At 38.9% G+C, this 18,251-nt stretch overlaps 1 protein-coding gene across 7 annotated transcripts in view; it reads left to right on the top strand.

Annotated features, from left to right (window-relative positions):
• grb14 (growth factor receptor-bound protein 14) overlaps positions 1-18,251 on the top strand; it is a 64,992-nt gene that overhangs the window by 2,736 nt on the left and 44,005 nt on the right. For 3 of the 7 annotated variants that reach the window (XM_022680031.2, XM_022680034.2, XM_049484890.1), the window contains exons 2-4: positions 8,465-8,577; positions 9,141-9,376; positions 11,108-11,216. In XM_022680031.2, coding sequence (XP_022535752.1) covers positions 9,168-9,376; positions 11,108-11,216 — 318 coding nt within the window. In that variant the 5' untranslated portion in view covers positions 8,465-8,577; positions 9,141-9,167. Of the gene's footprint in view, positions 1-8,464; positions 8,619-9,140; positions 9,377-11,107; positions 11,217-18,251 lie in introns of all 7 variants that reach the window. The other 4 variants (XM_022680032.2, XM_022680033.2, XM_022680036.2 and 1 more) reach the window with 4 other exon arrangements.

Genomic DNA, 18,251 nt, shown 5'->3' with positions numbered 1-18,251 from the left:
CTTAGCAGTAAGGTTTGGAGGGTGTTAGCCTGGATGCTAAAATTCTGAGATAAATTAATCGCTGATTTATGTTCCTGTGTTGATTAGATATGGTGAGTTCTGCTGTTTGGTATGATATGTGTATGGTGGAACGCCAGCACCAGGCTACAGTGCCGGTTACTGCCGGTCATTTAATTAATTAATTTATTTTTTAGATTGTCTAATTCTGTGTATTTCCGTGTGTATTCTGTATTTATGGCTGAATTCCTCAATTCCTCTATTTGTTCATAGAACAAAGGTGAAGGTGCCATTCTTAAAAAAAAAATCTAAAAGGGTCCCATATGTGCATGCTGCAATTGGCAATAGTTTGCTTTAGCCTTAGAAGATTAGTTAACAAATAAAGTAGCTTATGAAACAGTTTGTGGAGATGTTAGTATTATTACGTACCACACCATATTAGGTGGTTCTTATTGGCATAAACCTTAAATTGTTATTTAGTTGTTACAAAAATAATGTTTGGATTTGAGTGAGGTTGAGGATAAAGCTGAAGGAGAAAAATAAATAAATTTAACAACTTACTAAGCAATCAAAGCTCCACATCTTGAGCCACACATTTTTCTGAGTTGGAACATTCAGCCAATAATCACTCAGCTAAACTACAGAAATTTAAGATTGTAATTATTAGCTCAAATCCTTGGTTTCAGCCTCCAGCTTCAGAACTCTAATCTTCCCTCAGCTCTTTAGATTTATGTAGAGGGCTCATGAATGACCTCATCACAAAACCACAATCCCCTGCAGAGAGACAGAGGCAGCAGTGTAAGCAAGCATATTTGAAGCAAATGCTAACCTACAGGCTGAATTATGCAGTAAGTCTATGGCATTGTTAATGATTATAGTGCACGGTTTGAATTCCCACCTGTCTGAGGCAGTTTGCATTTCTGTACTTAGCTAAACAGTAATCCATTTACACCTAACCTTCACATAACCGGTATGTGTTTTTTAAAATGTATTGAATATTCTCCCCAATGCTAATTGTGTGTACTAGCTAAATGACTGTGATCTAGATGGCCACTAGTTTTTGGAGGGTGAGGGCTAGCACATGCATTCTCTAGACACATGAAGCACCACCACACCTTTTTAAACTGCTGTTAATACAACGTCTTTAAACAGCTGAAAACGCTTGGGGGTCAGTGCTTACTTCTAGTTATTTAATGTGAACAGATGCCAACATTGCCTAGCACTCCACTGACCCACCCAGTGAGAGTGAGGCCAATTGTGCTGTCTTGGACTTGTTCTTGTCTTATCCAGCTTAACTGATCATCCATCCGGTTTAGGTTAATATAACTATATCGGATCATTCAATTGATCAATTTAAACAAAAAAAAAAAAATAAATAATAATAATTAACACACCCCTAAAATGAACAGTCTGTTTCTTTTAACACCATCAGGCCTAATTCTTCCCAAGCTGTCTCCTGAAATACGGCTATCCAATGACCTTTGGCTTGCTGATCTTTTTTATTTATTTTTTATTACAAACTATTTGTTTCGGGAGCTTCAGATGGTCCAGTGGGCTAAGTGCTGCCACTATGATTGGGGGGGTTGCTGTTTGAACCCTGTTCATGCAGCTTGCCATCGGCTACTGGAGCCCTGAAAAAGCACAATTGGCCTTGCTCTCTCTGGGTGGGTAGATGGCGCTCTCCCCACATCACTCCAAAGGCTGATGTTGATCAGCACAAGGCATCTGTGAGCTAATGTATTGGAACCGAGTCGCTGCACTTTCCTCCGAGCATGCTGTGATGCTGCATCAGCGGCAGTTCAAAAAGTGGTGGTGTCTGAAGAAGCATGCGTTAGTCTTCACCCTCCTGTTGTTGAGGGGAGTCCTCATTAGTGGGTTGGGTAATTTGCTGTGTAAATTAGGGAGAAAATGGGGGGAAAAACTATTTGTTTTAAGGTAAAGCATTAATGTACACTTTGAGCTGTGATTGACTTTTTTTTTTTAGTCTGTTTAAATATCCTTGATCTCTTTTTATTATCTTCTGACTACAGAACCATTGTCAACTGGACACTTTTGGTTGTTGAACTGTTTGTAACTGTAAAGTTAGTTTATATCTAATGAATCCTTTGGGAAAGTTCAGTTAGTTAGTTAGTTAGTTAGTTAATATAAAAATATTTAAAGACCTTTTAAAATATATGTAGGAACACTGCAGTACCAGCCTCTGGCAAGGGTTATTGTGAGGATTTGATTGATATCAGCTAGTATTAGTGAGGTCAGGTTCTCATGTTGGGTGTTTAGTTTGGAATCACAAATGGCACTCCTATTCATTCCAAAGGTATTGGATGGAGCTTCATTACTCCAGAAAATGCCATTGCTGGGGGGTTTTAAAGCCTCTGGCCTATGCTTGGAATTGGGCATGGTGACCTTAGGCTCATGTACAGCTGCTACAGAGCATCCCATTATATTGGCAGGGCTTTCTATGGAGATTATGCAAACAGTGTGTGTGCGCACAGTTAAATATGCTGTGTTAAAATGGTGTATGAAACTTGCCTGTATATCCTGTGCATATATGCTGCATTACTTTGCAATTCTCTCTGTTAAGTTCCTGTCATGTATGTTTGGTATGTTTAGCTAATAAATTTTGTGATTGCATGCTGGGAATTTCAAAACTGATGGCACTAAAAATGAGAGGCAAGGCTGAAAACATTACAAAAATGTTCCTATAAATGCAGTGTATATCGTCGCTTTCCAATGAAAAACAAGTAACTTGAACATATAAATTGCCTTTTATACTGTCAATTTTTTAGATGAATGGACCAATGAAAAATCTCCAAAATTACATGAAATAAACTTTTTTTTTTCATTGGCTTCCATTGAAAGTTAAGGTTTATTTCTCTTCTGTAAAGTTGCTGTTTTGGAGATACTTGTTTTTCATTGGACAGCGATGATCTACACAATCAGGCTACATGAGAAAATATCGAAATCCATTCCTGACTGGAAATGGTTTTGAACAAAACACATAAAAAGGGAACATGCCGTCTTAACACAGAGCTCTGCTATTGTTTCAGCAGAGGCATGCAGTGCTCACCCAAGCACAAACTGTCTTCTGAAACCTCCCATCAACACATTTCAAACTCCAGCAAAAGAATGCCTAACATTTTAAATATCTTTTTAGAAGAAGAGGTTAGCCACTTATGTTTCTGTTGTTCTGTCACTAACTAATGCTATATATCTGATTTAGGCCTATCACAATAACTTTTTAGACAATATATATTGCCCAAGAAATAAAAGTAAAAAATATTGTTACTTTAAGACCATTTAATGGCACAAATATCATTTATATAACAGCATAATTAAACCACAGTTCAAAAACACCCTTTTTAAAAATAGAAGTCTTTATTTATTAATTATATTCACAGACTGAACTTGAAATACGCAAATAAAATAATAATTTAATAATAAAATTTAACTAAAATTAAACCTTGACATAGCAAATTATTCACATTATTGGGTTATCCTTAAATAAACACACATTGAGGTCATGTCTTCATATGATAAGTTGTATGATCTTTGTATAATGAGTTAATAACAATTATTTAATCGTTATTATGACAGGCTTAGTCCTGTGTGGTTGTATTATGATAAAGCGATTGTTTGTATCTTCTAACTTGTTCGTGTTTAAATGTGAAAGGTTTAAAAGTCAGATATTCAGAATTTAACAGATTTTTGATGACCACTGTATGCATTCATGGGAATTCTATGCAAATTAATTCACTAGGGCAACAGAGGAGAAATGTCATTTTGGATGAAAGAGAAAAGTACAGCTTGTATTATAAAATGTGTAATAAGGAAGAAATATAAGATTTTTATTTGGCCAAATGTACAAATTTAGGAAAAAAAAAATTTAGATCAGGTTTCTTAAGTTTATGAATGGCAGGTGTCCTGTACAGTTTGGTGACTTCTGTGTCTGCTAATTTAATATACATTTGATTGTGTCACAGTCAATTGTATTAAAATTATTATAGATTTTTGGATTTTGCTGTTAGTTTAATGTGAAAGGATTAGGGCTGTGTTCAAAAGATCAATCTGCGATCCAATATCACACTCAAAAAATACAAAAATCTGTGGATTGATCTTTTCCAGGTGACTATAGGCTCTATTTTCTTTGACGCGCAAGGGGCAGTATAAAAAGCAGGTGCCGGCTAAACGAAACGGACACTTAAGAGAGAGCGAGATGGCCGAAACTACAGCACTAAAATCACCGCCTGGAATGAAGGCTGATGTTTGGCAGTACTTTGGATTTGAACATTATGAGGACAAAGACGAACTAGACAGAACAAAATAAATACTTTAAATTCTCAACTCTTCTCTCTGTGTGTCCCTCTTACAGATACACAGATACAGTCACAAACACACATGGGGCTGTTTTGTCTAAGGGACAGTATTTATTTTAAAGTGACAATCCAGCAATATGTAAATAGATAGATATCGAATCGTGGATCGAAACGGCTTGTGAACTTATGAATCAGAATTAAATCGATCCAGAAAATTCTGATTGATTCCCAATCCTAGAAAGGATGCAACTGAATTATTTTATAAATATTATGCCTTTTACGTTATATTTAATCACTTGAAAACAAGTGTACCAGCTACTAATGCTATTTCATTCTATGTATATCATGCAGTTCTATTTGTCAGATATCTGCAAGCTATAGATCAATAAAGTTTTTTTTTTCTTCCCCAGTTGTTTTTAAATATATTTAAACATACCTTGGTTGTTTGATTTACTGGTGGAATTGCATATCAAAATAAAGCCAAACTAATGAAACAATTTCAATAATTGATCATGTTAACTGACTGAAATCCCTGGAGTTCTTATCCAGGGCTCTTTGGCATAAAATTGAACACCTTAAGTGTCTGAGGTGTTTAGCTTTTAGTCTTGTGTTTATCTCCCATCTGTGGCCAGTAGCACAGTAAAAGCCAAAGCCTGGTTCGCTAAGTAACCAGTATTATGAGATCTCTAGTTCGGTGTGCTGTTTCATCCTGTAGCTGTTGCATTTTACTGCACTGTATTAAGCACTTGTTTGTACACAATTTGGGGGTGTTCATATCAGTCAGTACTTTTACAAAGCAGTTTTAGGCTTTTGGAACTGGCCTGTTTTCAGCTCTGTTTTGGTTAAGTGTTTGAGCTTCATTATGGGTCAGTTCAATGTATGCCAAGAAAAATACAGTTTGACATTCTCGTACCCCTTTAAAACATTCAGGCTCAGCTTGTGTGTATTTTGAGCATGTAAACGGCTTAAGTAGAGATGCTAGTATGACCAGTTTTTTGGATCGAAGCCTCCAATGGTGCGGCTCCAACTGAGCTGTTGCCCCAGGACATTGGTCTTGTTCCATTCTGGTCCTCTTGTCATTTTTTCCATGTTGACACCTTAAATGAATGCATAGAACAGAGAAAAAAGAAAAGGTTCAGTATCTGATATTAAACCCTTTTCAGAAATGAAGAAATATGGGATTACTGGGTACATAAACATACTTCTAACCCTTATGTACTTCTAACCCTACATGGAACATTGTTTGACCTAGTTGCTTTAATATCTGTATGAATTTGAACGCGTTAGGCTGGCTCCTGGGGTGTACAGAGCTGAAGTGTGGGCTCATTTTGGCTTCCACAATGAAGAAGGCTGATTGTTTAAAACTGTTGAAAAAAGTGGCATGATATTGGATGCTACAGGACCTGTTATTAAATCTAATGGAGCTCCCACCGTTCTGATTGTTTACAAATTAAACTTTTTCCATTTAGATTAAATTAGGTCGTATGAGGTTTTGTTAAAGTATCGTGATATATCGCATCGTGAGCCCTGTATTGTGATACGTATCGTATCGCCAGGTTGGTGCCAATACACAGCCCTAATATACGCACAGTCAGTAAACATCTAAGGTCTGTTTATCAGATATTTTTCTCTGTAGATGTGGGTCTCTATTCCTGTTTCCTGCACAGCCTCCTTCTCGAGTGCTCCTCCCTCTCACTCTGCACTGTCAGTCAGCATGGGCTCAGAGCAGCAGCTGAAGGTATGAAGTAGCATACTGGTGTTTTCTGCTGTCACGGAGCCAGTGTGATGATGGCTCCTGATTTGGCCCCCCACTCCTGCTATAATGTAATTAGAAAGCATTTGCATTGACTGATTGCAGAAGAATGTGACCAGGGCTATTTTTGGAATCTTGCTACTTGGCCTTAGTGTCCTTGTCTTTGCAGCACTCATGCACATGCACATACATACACAGCTATACACACTGACAAAAATGCAGATTTTACTGAAGACTTGGATTGAATATTTGATGCATGTATGTGTGTGTATGTACGTATGTATTTATACAGCCCTGGAAGAAAATAAGAGGCCACTAAAAAATTACAAGTTTCTTTGATTTTACCAAATTGAAAACCTCTGGAATTTAATCAAGAGGAAGTTGGATAATCACAAGCCATCAAACCAAGCTGAACTGCTTGAATTGTTGCACCAGAAGTGGCATAAAGTTATCCAAAAGCAGTGTGTAAGACTGGTGGAAGAGAACATGCCAAGATGCATGAAAACTGAAATATTGATTTCTGAACTATTAAAACTTTATAAATATGAAGTTTAAGGTTACCTAATGAGATTCGGCTAGATCAAAACAAATGTGATGTGCAGTACATAGAATGTTCTCAGTATACTCTAGTGTATGGAGAAAAAAAAAATGAAATTGTCATAAATACCTGGATCCATTTTCACTTTTTGACATAATCTGTGATTGGCATAATTGTTGCCTTTGCTACCAAAAGTCAGTTATTATTTCCAGTTATAACATATTATTTATAATTAATAAAAAGTTTAGCATTAAAACATTTTACAAAGTATTTAAATACTTACTTCAGTTTTAGTTTAGCTTTAGCTTTAGCTTCAACTGTAGCTCATATGAATGCATTGTAATGCTCGTTTTAAACTGTAACAGTTTTGAACCAGCAGCCCAGGTTTAAGTCACTGCAGAACTGCTGCAAAGTTTTCTGAAGAAGAAATGATTTTTTAATATGGTGCAGAGCATGGTGGATGGTGTTGCTGGTGGAATTCACGTTTCTACCATAGGTAGATAACGAAGCAGGTAGGCTAGCTTTCCGGCTAACAAAGTTCTCTTTAGCTGACCTTGTTCTGTAGTAGGAAAACATGGCTAACTGTTAGCTAGCTAAACTAACGAGGTTACGTAGGTTAACTGTGCTAGCTAGCTATTACTTTTTCGTGATATACTCGTGTATATGTTGCCATTTTACAGGTTTAACATAAAGTTGTTATGTTAGGATAATTAATAAATTAATAAACTAACAGTAGCTTGGTTACTTAACTACCAACGTTTTGTTTATAAAGTTTCTGAGGAATAACTAAAGTCAAGACTGAGTCCTTTCTTTGCCTGTAGTCATTCAGTAATCTCCCTCTCTCCCTCTCTCTCTCTCTCTCTCTCTCTCTCTCTCTATCTCTATCTCTCCTCCTACTTTGTGTGTATTTCCCTTTCTCTCTTTCTTTTTATATACTGATCTGGAAAAAAATGAAGAGACCACTTCAGTTTCTGAATCAGTTTCTTTAATTTTTCTACTTATAGGTATATGTTTGAGTAAAATGAACATCGTTGTCTTATTATATAAACCACGGACAATATTTCTCCCTGATTCCAAGTAAAAATATTGTCAGTTAGAGCATTTTTTTTTGCAGAAAATTAGAAATGGCTAAAATAAAAAGATGCAGAGCTGTCAGGCCTCAAATATTGCAAAGAAAACAAGATCATATTCATAAAATTACAGGATTCAGAAATTTTGTGGTATAATTCTGTTTTTTTATCCAAGTTTTCATGCATTTTGGCATGTTCTCCTCCACCAGTCTTACACACAGCTTATAACTGTATGCCACTCCTGGTGCAAAAATCCAAGCAATTCAGCTTGGTTTGATGGCTTCTGATCATCCATCTTTTTCAAAAATTATATTCCAGAGGTTTTCAATTTGGTTAAATTATAGAAACTCAGAATTTTTAAGTGCTCTCATTTTTTTCCAGAGCTGTAGTTTAGTTTTTGTAATTAAAGTTTGAATATAGTTGTTTTTATGTAAAGTCTAACACACGTATGTTCTCTCTCTCTCTCTCTCTCTCTCTCTCTCTCTTTCTTTCTCTTGTATTTTATAACCTATTATTTTAAATGTGAAGCCAAAGTTTTAATAGTGTAAAATTAGAGAGACACTTTTTACATGCTTTCTTTCTTTCTCTGTTTTAGTCTTTACATTTCTTTCTCTTCCTGTTTTTCTTTTTCTATAGCTGTTATCTGTTACTTTTGAAGATTTAAAGAATTAAATCTGAAATTTGAGTTTTGAAAAAAAAAAAAAAAAGTTTTGTAATGTTAGTTCAGCTAAGTTACAGAGAGACTCATACGCACACTCTCTCCTTTCTTTTTCTCACTGTCCTTCATATACAGACAGCCCGCACCACTTCTGATTCAGCTTATCCGTAGCTGTCTGTCTGCAGTCTGGCCCTGTAGCAGTCCAGAGGAGGGAAGGAGAGGAGCAGTAGAGCTGGAGAACGGCTGAGGTGGGCGGGGGGTGCGGTGCGAAGTCCGTGACAAAGGAACAGTAGGTTTTACTGTCTGGCTGACCTCCAGGCCTCATTACTGCACTAAGTTGCATACCAACAACGAAGAACCCTTTTGTAAGAGTGAGCTGCCTTTGCAGGTCTGCTTTCCAGGTATGAAGAAGCAGAAATGCAAAACTGAAGAAGGAGAGAAAGAGAGAGAGAAGAAAATGTAGAGGGATTGTAAAGCGTTTGCAGGCAGGGCTAAGTGGATGGGATGAAGCAGTGGAGAGGATTTTGAGCTGTGTGTGCGTGTGTGTGTGTGTGTGTGAGTGAGCACTGCTCGTTTGGGAGTCATCGAGTTAAAAATAACTTTATTGTGGTAGATCATGTTTTGGTAGGAGGGACCTGCTTCCCATGCTAGGACAGCCTGTCGGGCAAGGGAGCAGTGTGCGTGTGTGTGTGCGTGTGTGTGTGTGCGCAAAGCTGACAGAAGAGGAGTGCTGCACCGTGCTCAGCACACACACGTTCACGCTCATACTCTACTCCCCTGACGCTGTGTGTGCTCTTGTTCTGTGCTTTAGATGATGCGGTGGATATAAGCAGTCTCCATGAGTGCTATGAGCGAATCTCTGGATGAACTAGACACTCCAGGCAGCCTCGGCGAGAAAGCGGCCATATTTCGGGAAGGGAAGGGGAATGTGAGTGTGCTCAGCAGCGGCCCTGCCCTTATCCCGCTACGCTCGCCCTTCCAGCCACCCGGTGCCCTGCACAACAGGAGTACTGCTGCTGCCGCCGCCGCTCTCTTCAGAGGGAATAGGTAGGGCTGCTTTTCGGGAGAGACCCAGAGATTACAGCCAGCAGTAAGACCCGTTTCCACCAATGGTTCATATTGCCGCCTGTAATCTTGACTTTCCAGCAATAGGCTTTGTTCGCCTTGCAGTTGCTAACAGTGGTGAAAGTCTTTGCGCTTGTGGGAATCATTGAAAAGTGCAGAACAAGTTTGTGGTGCAATTCTCTCTGTGTGACTCTTGAGTGCGAATGTGTGCGCATACACGTGTCCGCGCTGCCGAGTCATTCCAGTAGTTTCCCTTCTTTGTGTATGTGTGTATCTATCTGTTTCTGTAACTCACTTTTTCAGAGGTTAATCTTTAACATATGTAATCGGTAAGAACGTCCTGCAGAGACACAGAGCAGCCTTTGTGCTCTCCCACAGGTTTGGCTGAAAAGTGCAGTAGACTTTGTCCCTGTAAACAGCGTCCCAGCACTCGGCCGCAGCACTTCCTAATTGACAGCTCTGAGACACGGGCACAAACTGGACTCGAATCAAGCACCTGCTACTTTCCAGGCCATGCTCAGTAACTCAGTAATCGCCGTGTTAACAGAGGGCTTACGCTACGGCGAGAGATGGCCCGAATCGGGAATGCAAGGCAAGGCCTCTTGATACAATAGTATGTTTAAACCTTGATCCATTCCATCGCTTCACATGGCAGCTCTTTCCCACAGACACGTTGCTCTTTGTTATCTTTCTCAGTACGATGAGGAGATTAAAGGGCCAAAAAAAGACACACTCAATGTGTTTGGGGCATAAACGAAAATCAAAACAAACAATATGGCCGCCGAGCTTGCTCGTAGCATCAGCCATCCCCTTACCATTCTGACTTACTCACAGATTGCTTCGGCCGTAATGCATGGGTACAGAAAATATGCAGAGAATTTAAGAGTTTCAGAGAATTAATAAAAAAAAAAAAAAAAAGTTCCTTTGGCTCATGCTTTGAAATATCTTACATTCGTTAGGACATTTAGCTGCTAGTTAGCATGAGAGTACCCCTGACTATAAATGTGCTATCACTGGCACAAACTGATGCATGCTCTCCCCCTCAGTTCTATTCTCTTTCCGTTTTTCCTATCTTACTATATATATAGTAATATTCTTACTATATATTCTTTTTTTTTTACTTTTAATATATATTACTCTATTATATTACTCTATTATATATATATATATATATATATATATATATATATATATATATATATATATATATATTCTCTCTTTTCTCTGTGTAGCTGTTTGTAGCTCTTCATTTTTATGCTTACATTTATTCCTCTCGCTCATTTTATTCATCAAGACCCATTCAAGCCATCTTGAGGGATCTGATGTGCTGCATGCTGCCCATTAGGAAGGATGAGCTCACTGCTCCAGCCTTCTGCTCTCCAGCCTGCATGAGTGATGAGATGTGTCTCAGGTAGACACGATGATGTCATTCCCTGGCTTAAGAGCGCGTGTCTCCAGGGAGACAGGACTTCAGTCAGCTGGCCCATCATCACAATGACCTCACCTCTGCCTCCTGCCCTGCAGCACTCTCGGTGTCAACATTTTCCTAATGGAAGCCGCTTTGGAGCTGCATTAAAAAGATCAGGCCGATGTGTCGATGATATCTTTTTTTTTTTTTTGTTATGCTCTCTGATGTGGTAGTGTTTAGATAAAGCATCTTATGTTCTCTATGTCTTTCTCTCTCTCTCTCTCTCTCTCTCTCTCTCTCTTTAGGAAATGCAGAGAGGGAGAGGAGATGCAGATGGATCTGGTCCCAAGCGCCTTCCCAGACCTCTTACCATCGGAGTGTTTGTTACCCTGGACCAAAAACAGTGCAACTCAGGTATGAGATCAGCCTTACTGCCAAACTGACTTTGCAACCATAATGAGACTTACTGACAGTAGATAATAGAGCTGTTCATTTAAAAGACAATTTAAAAGTCATGCAATCAGCGGTGCTAATGGTTCACTGTAGGCAGACTACACTAAAATGAATGAACTAAATAGGAAGGCTGTTAGTTTAAACTGAGACCTCCTCACCCTCACCCTCTCTTGCGCAATACCCACCAAGCCAAAGAACCAAGCCATGGCAGTGTATCAGTGAAAAAGTAAATACAGTAACAGTGTACAGTTTAATATCATGGCAAGTGCATTCTTTGGCACATAACTTTGCTGAACCTAGACCTGACCAACTGCAGCCTTCTGAGATCATAGCACTGCTCCACAGGCTTGTACAATATGCACTAGGCATCACTAGTGGATGCATCACTCCAGCTGGCTCTCTTCTTACCTTCATTAGACCACATGACCATCTTCCATTGCTCCAGAGTCCAATCTTTATACTCCCTAGCAAATTAAAGCCATTTTTGCCGCTTTTTTGTCTACATATCTGATAATTGCTTTTCTTAAGGCTACACAGTGGTTTAGTCCCAGTCCCTTTAGTGCTCTTTGCATCGTGCATGTGGAATTACTCTTATTTTCACTATTAAACATATCCCTGTGTTCTAGTGTTTAGTGTTTTTCTACAATTTGATTTCACCAAACGTTTAAGTGATTGCCAATCACGATCATTCCTGCCTCAAAGGGGATGCTTCCCGACTTTTCATCCACATTTTATTCATGCATTTGACAGTTCTTAACCCCAATTTAGTATATTCAGCGATTTCCTTCAGATGTTTTTATGACAATAATTTGACCCTTCAGAAAAATCTTTTTCACAAACATAGGAGGTCTTTCCATATGGTTGTTTAACAAATGAGAAGCTACTCACTGCATCAGTTAGGTTGTTTCAACTGGAAACAATCACCCATGCAGTAAATATCCAATGGAAGGCTTTAACCTATTGGCTCTGTTAATTCCATGGCATGACATTTTTTTTAGATAGTGTTCACTAAAATAGAGGTTCTAGTAGTGTTAATTAACAGCACATTTTACCTACCAGTAAGTTATAGGTCTGTATTATTTATAGATGGATGGGTATTTGCTGACAATCAGTATTAAAATATCCCAGGGGCAAAATAATTGATCTGTGCATTCCTAATAAAAACAAGCTTTTAGAACTGGCTCAGATTTAAAATGACAAATACCTGCTCCAAAAAAATATGCCTTGATCAGCAGTGACTGTTTCCACAATTATACCATAAATTATTAGAAGATGCTTGCACTATGCTTTACAGTTGCACATGAGCATGAATTCACCGTAAATGAACTTTATTTAACATTAACAAAGTTAATGTCCTAAGAAATATGGTCTGAGCTGCAACAAAATCGCTCTCAAACATTATTAGTCAGTCAGTAAATTTGTTGACCCAGTTGTGTGATTGTGTAGAAAATGCAGTGTCAGCATGATTGTCTTTTAGTCCCACACATTTGTCTGTTTAGTGTTGGTGGAGTTCCTGATGGAACCTGGTGGAGTCAAGTGCAGACCTTTTTATTTAGTACGGGAGTTCTCCGCCGTGCTAATAGCTGCTGTCTACATTCCACCCAGCGCTAGCATTGGTGCTAATGCTAAAGAGGCTCTGTGTGAACTCTATCGGACTATCAGCGATCTGCAAAACAAACACCCAGACGGACTGTTTATTATCGCCGGAGATTTCAACCACGCAAATCTCAAGTCAGTGCTCCCTAAATTCCACCAACATGAGAACTTTGCAACGAGAGGATGAAAAAAGTGACATAAAACTGTAATACGTTCATAAATATAACATTTTATAGTAAAATATAAATAATAACACAGAGACCATTCACAGTTGTTTCTTTTTTGTCCACAATTTTCTTTATAATAAGGAATGACTGATCCAGGGATTCACTGTGCCCTTGTCACTGCAGATGTCCTCTGGCAAGAAGTAAAGTGACCAGCTGATAAGGTTTACAGTCATAGACCTTCTAATACCAACAGGAAAAAAAGTTGGATTAAGGAATGTGGAATCTGGTGGGAACCTCCTAGCTGCTGTATGAAAACTGGCATTGCCCCATGCTGCTCTGCAGTTTGTCTGCTATTCTTGGTATGGGGCAGGTCTCTTGTTTGCGGAGGAATTAATTTAGTGGAGGACCCCATGCAGATCAAAGGCTATTTGCTATTTTTGACAATAGCATATATATATATATATATAATTATATATTATATATATATATATATATATATATATATATATATATATATATATATATATACACTTTTGCAGTTCAGCGGTATTGCTCATTGTTTCACCTTTCTTTTTTAAAGAGTCTCAAACATTTAATGGTTTCCATTCTAGTGTCACACACTTCCAGTAAATGTATGGTTTTTAATTAATGAATGAATGTTGAATTTAAAAGTTGCGTGTGACACGTAAAGTTTGTATAGTGTGTGTGTTTTTTTTTTTTTTTCTTCTTCTTCTTCTTCTTTAGTCCACTAAAGAAGCCTTTATCTTTGGAGACTTAACCATGCATAACTGCGGGGCTGTGTACAGGTGCTAATTATCATCATTTGTGTGTGTGTGTGTGTATGTGTGTTTGTGTGTCTGTCTTGTCTTTATATGTGTGTGTGTGTGATACAGAAGGACCAGATTTGCAGGCTGTGCATGTGTGTGAGTTTAGGCAATATGTCCCTGGTGTGTCTGCGCAAGACAGAAAGGCCAGCTTGTGTGTGTGTGTGTGTGTGTGAGAGAGAGAGAAAGTGAGTGTGTGTGTGTGAGAGTGAGCGAGAGAGAGACAGAAAGGCCAGCTCGGACTTGTGCTAAAGGCTGAAATTACAGCCCGCAGAGCAACGCACAGCAGTGGACGATCTTGGGGCAGTATCAGAGCCGCTTGTGCACAGGCTCTTAGTGAATCGCTTTCAGGGTTATTTTTCTCTCCAGTAGCTCTTTCTAGCCGTGTAGTTGGTAATTGCGGGATTCAGCACTATAGCAGTTAATCAGACTATTTGTTCTCTTGCTTCTTGTCTGATCAAGTATCTTTTAAAGGAATTCATTGTATCTATTTTTCTTGTGTCTCTTTAAAAGAAATGCCCTCTCAAGACATTGGCTGCATCACAAACAAGGCTCCTGGTCCCTGATTCAGCTCACACTTGACCCTAGTTTGACATCCCTGCATTACCGAGCATTGCAATTCTTTAATGCCTGCTCTGCTATTGTGGGAGCAGTGTGGGAGGATTGTGCTGGCTTTGCTTTTGTCTTTCGGTGGTTTGGAGGAGTGGAGCTGTTAAGTTGCAGCTATAGAAGCGGTATGACACCTCTCTGACCTTGTGCTCCTCATTGGCCGCTGTGAATGGCGTCTTTGGAGGATCGCTGTTGTGAGCCTGCGTGCCGGCCTGATGGGCCTGACAGGTCTTTCACAGAGACCTTCGGAGCCGCTGCCGTGGCCAGGACAAAAGGAACATGTCACCAAGCACAGCTGTTTGCCTGTCCCAACCTCTGAGACAGGAGGGTTAATATGCTCTCACTGCAGTCCTCCACACAGCCATGACATCACCACCTTCCCCCAGCCTGACACTGAATAGAGCAGGCCCTCAGCCCCTCTGCCCCACAATTTTAATGACTGGATTTTGTAGGTCAAATAGAAGTGGAGATATTCCCATGTATAATAGCTTTAAAGTACTTTGCTCCAGAAATGAGGCTTAAAGGTAGTACTGTATTTGAGAATATTGCATTTTCTATTTTTTTACCTTTTTAAAATTACTATATCCATTCATTTTTATCTTTTTAAAACTTGTAAAAGCTTGTATTTGTTTTCATATATCTTCAGTAGCTAGAGCAATAACAGAGTATTTATGAATGATGTCACAGTTATCAACAAGAGGGCACTGTTTCCCAGATATTAGAATCCAGAAATGCAGACCTTGAGCTAAGAGCATGGCGGTAAAATAAAAAAAAAAGTATATCACAGTATTTTCTTTCCAAAAGTCTTACAGTTTCACTGTATGTCATGGTATTATTTATAGTTTTTGCGTGACTGGGCTTTAATATAGGTTTGTGACTTACTGTACTGTTAGAAGCACATATTATATCAAACATAAAGGCTTTAAACTAAATATTTTAAATAGTTCCAAAAACACTATGAATGGACCTAAAATACTCAAAATATAGAGATTTTTTTCAAATGTTCTATTGCACAAATTAGACACAAGTTTAATATCAAATTACAATATGTTATTATTTAAGACATTAGAGGCATTCAAGTATTTAAGTAGCTGTTTATTAGTCACAATTTCCCTTGATTCTCCAGTTAACAGATTCATTCAGTTAAGTGTGCATTAATAAAATCCTTAAAATCCTTAATAAAATAGCTACAGTATTATAATATTTAAAAGGGCTACAGTTACTGCTCTTGAAGTTAATTTTCACCTCTTATCCAGTGTTTTAGGGAGTTTTATCAGTTGTGCTAAATAATTGATTCTAAACCCAGGACCAATTCTGAGGGATGAGAGGAACTCGTACACTCATACAGTGAGGAACAGCAGTAGGAGCTCCTCAAATAAAGTGCTATGTTAATTTTTCTCCAGGTAGGATGAAGAGAAATGAAAAGGAAAAGGAAGACAAGCTTTTGACTGCACAGAGCTGCGCTACTGTCACTCCAGGGTGTTAGTGGTTTATGTTAACTGGCTAGCGTTAGCTAGCGAGCTGAACCAGTATGCTTCTTTGGTGGTGCTGTTCTATACAGCGCTCCGTATGTGAAAAATGAATACCTGAGAGGAAATTAAAACCCAGCACTACACTCATTCATCTTTTTTTTTTATTTTTTTTTTATATAAAGTAAAGCACCTTTATTTTTAAGAGTGTGGGTAAAACAAGCTGTACATAGTGCTGTGTATTGGCAAGAACCATGAATATGATTTACAATACAGGGCTTATGATTCAGTGTATCACAATGTCCAGCGTAATATTTGTTTTACGTACCAAAATATTGTTCTACAATTTAGTATCAGCAGTATTTTATTACACTGACTTCTAATAAATAACATAAGATATGCTCTACAAAAGAGTAACCTGGTGAACCCTTGACTGTATCGGATTGATGCCCATTGACATGATCATCATGACTATTAGTGATGTTTACATTAGTATGAGAATAGTTTTGAGGGAGTAATGTAATTGTTTAGTGGTGAGCAGGTTTGAGGCAGATGAGCCTTGATTTGTGGACAGGGCTTGGCTGCTGACATAGTAAGAAGCTATTTCAGTCGTGAGAAAGCACTTCTCCCAGGCTCCACGTTTGCAGTGTCATGCTAGATTTCCATGACAAAGGCAGCGTGGCAGGCCTACTGTCTCAAAGCTCTTTTGAGCGCGAGAGCCGCAGCCCTTGTATCATTCACATAAGCCTTACCGCTTCCCTCGTACTGCTGCCTTGATCTGCTTTAACACTTCAATAAGTCTGTATGCAAGAAAAAAATGTTGCATCTCCTATATTAGAGAAATGTTCTACAGAGTTTTACCCCTCAGCACACACTGGCACGGGGACTGATGCAGTAATGCATGGTCTGAATTTTGCATGAGTGCGATTTATGAAGTCTTATATTCAGAAAATACGAATGATCCTGCTGCTTTGTTTTGTGGCGCTCAGGCGCAGTCCCTGACAGCTTACTAAAGAGAATTCAGAATTCATGAATGAAGAAGAGTGGAGTCTTCTCTGATAGACCTTTTTGTTTTGGGTACAGTGCCATAACTGCGGTTGCTCTGTTTATGCTTGTCTGGAAGAAGCGTCTTATCTCAGCTCTGTGCTGCTCCGTTTAGTTATGTAAGCATTCCTATATGTATAGTCTCGTGTAATTATGTACGTTTTGACCATGACTGCCAGTTTATTTATGGAGCAAATTACAGCTCTATTACACATTTTCAGCGTCATCCTTTATAGTTCAAGGACTGCAGGTTATCCTTCTCCCTCGACACAGACTAAGAACATGCTGCAATATTTCAAGGCAACAGAGAAGGTATTATTAGCCTAAATACTATCTCTCTCTTGCTTTGCTCTCTCGCTCTTTCCTTCTCTACACCACAGTTTGTCCTTCCTTTATTTGCTGAGCAAGCTAAATTTGTCCTTCCAAGACCCAATGGAGTTTTGGGAATCAACTTCCCCTGATTCAGTGTCCATAGGCAAATTTAGTCTTTGTCTAAACAGCTTCACTTCCCCTCATATTGCATATAGTGAATAAAAGTGAGTTAACTTCTCACTGCAGTACTGTATTACACTGATTTGTGCGACAATATTGTGCCCCATGACTTTTGCCATGTCCACTAAAAGGAAAAGAATGCTGCTTCTGCAGGATATGTGTATGTGTACGGGGCATGAAAGTGGATGTAGTTTCCGCCAGGGTTGCTTGTCTTTTCGCACTGTTTGGACAATTATGGCCAGATATTTCAATTCTTGATCATTATCACCCTCTGCAATGTCCATATATATAGTGACTGGCCCCTGGGGTTAGGGGTGTGGCCACTGTGACCCGGTAGTAGGAAGCACAGAGATACACAGACACGGGGAGTAAATGAACTCAAATCATATCTTTAATTGGCTCAGAAGATGCCCTCCACCACACCAAAAAAAACTTAAAGAAACATAAACGGGGCCCAACTGGGCTCTAGGCACGTATAGGTTACTTAGTCCGTGCAGCCTCAGAGTTTTTATACCTGGTCCCAGCTGGCTGATTAATCAGTCCTGATGCAGACCAGCTGGGACAGATAGAGCTGTGCGTTCCGGTGTGGGGCGGACCCATGGCTCCCCACCTCCTCACCCCAATATATATATATATATATATATATATATATATTCCACTAACCATGGTCCTTGTTTAGCCTGGCTATGGCTGTGCATAGGAATTCACAGTTTTTATAGTTGACCTGTGAATTTCAATATCCCGTTGGCAAAAAGTACCGTATTTGTCGCACTATAAGGCACACTTAAAATCCTT

The sequence above is a fragment of the Astyanax mexicanus genome, chromosome 11, assembly GCF_023375975.1.
Source record: "Astyanax mexicanus isolate ESR-SI-001 chromosome 11, AstMex3_surface, whole genome shotgun sequence".
Lineage (NCBI taxonomy): Eukaryota > Metazoa > Chordata > Actinopteri > Characiformes > Acestrorhamphidae > Astyanax > Astyanax mexicanus.
This window is presented reverse-complemented; position numbering and strand designations above follow the sequence as displayed.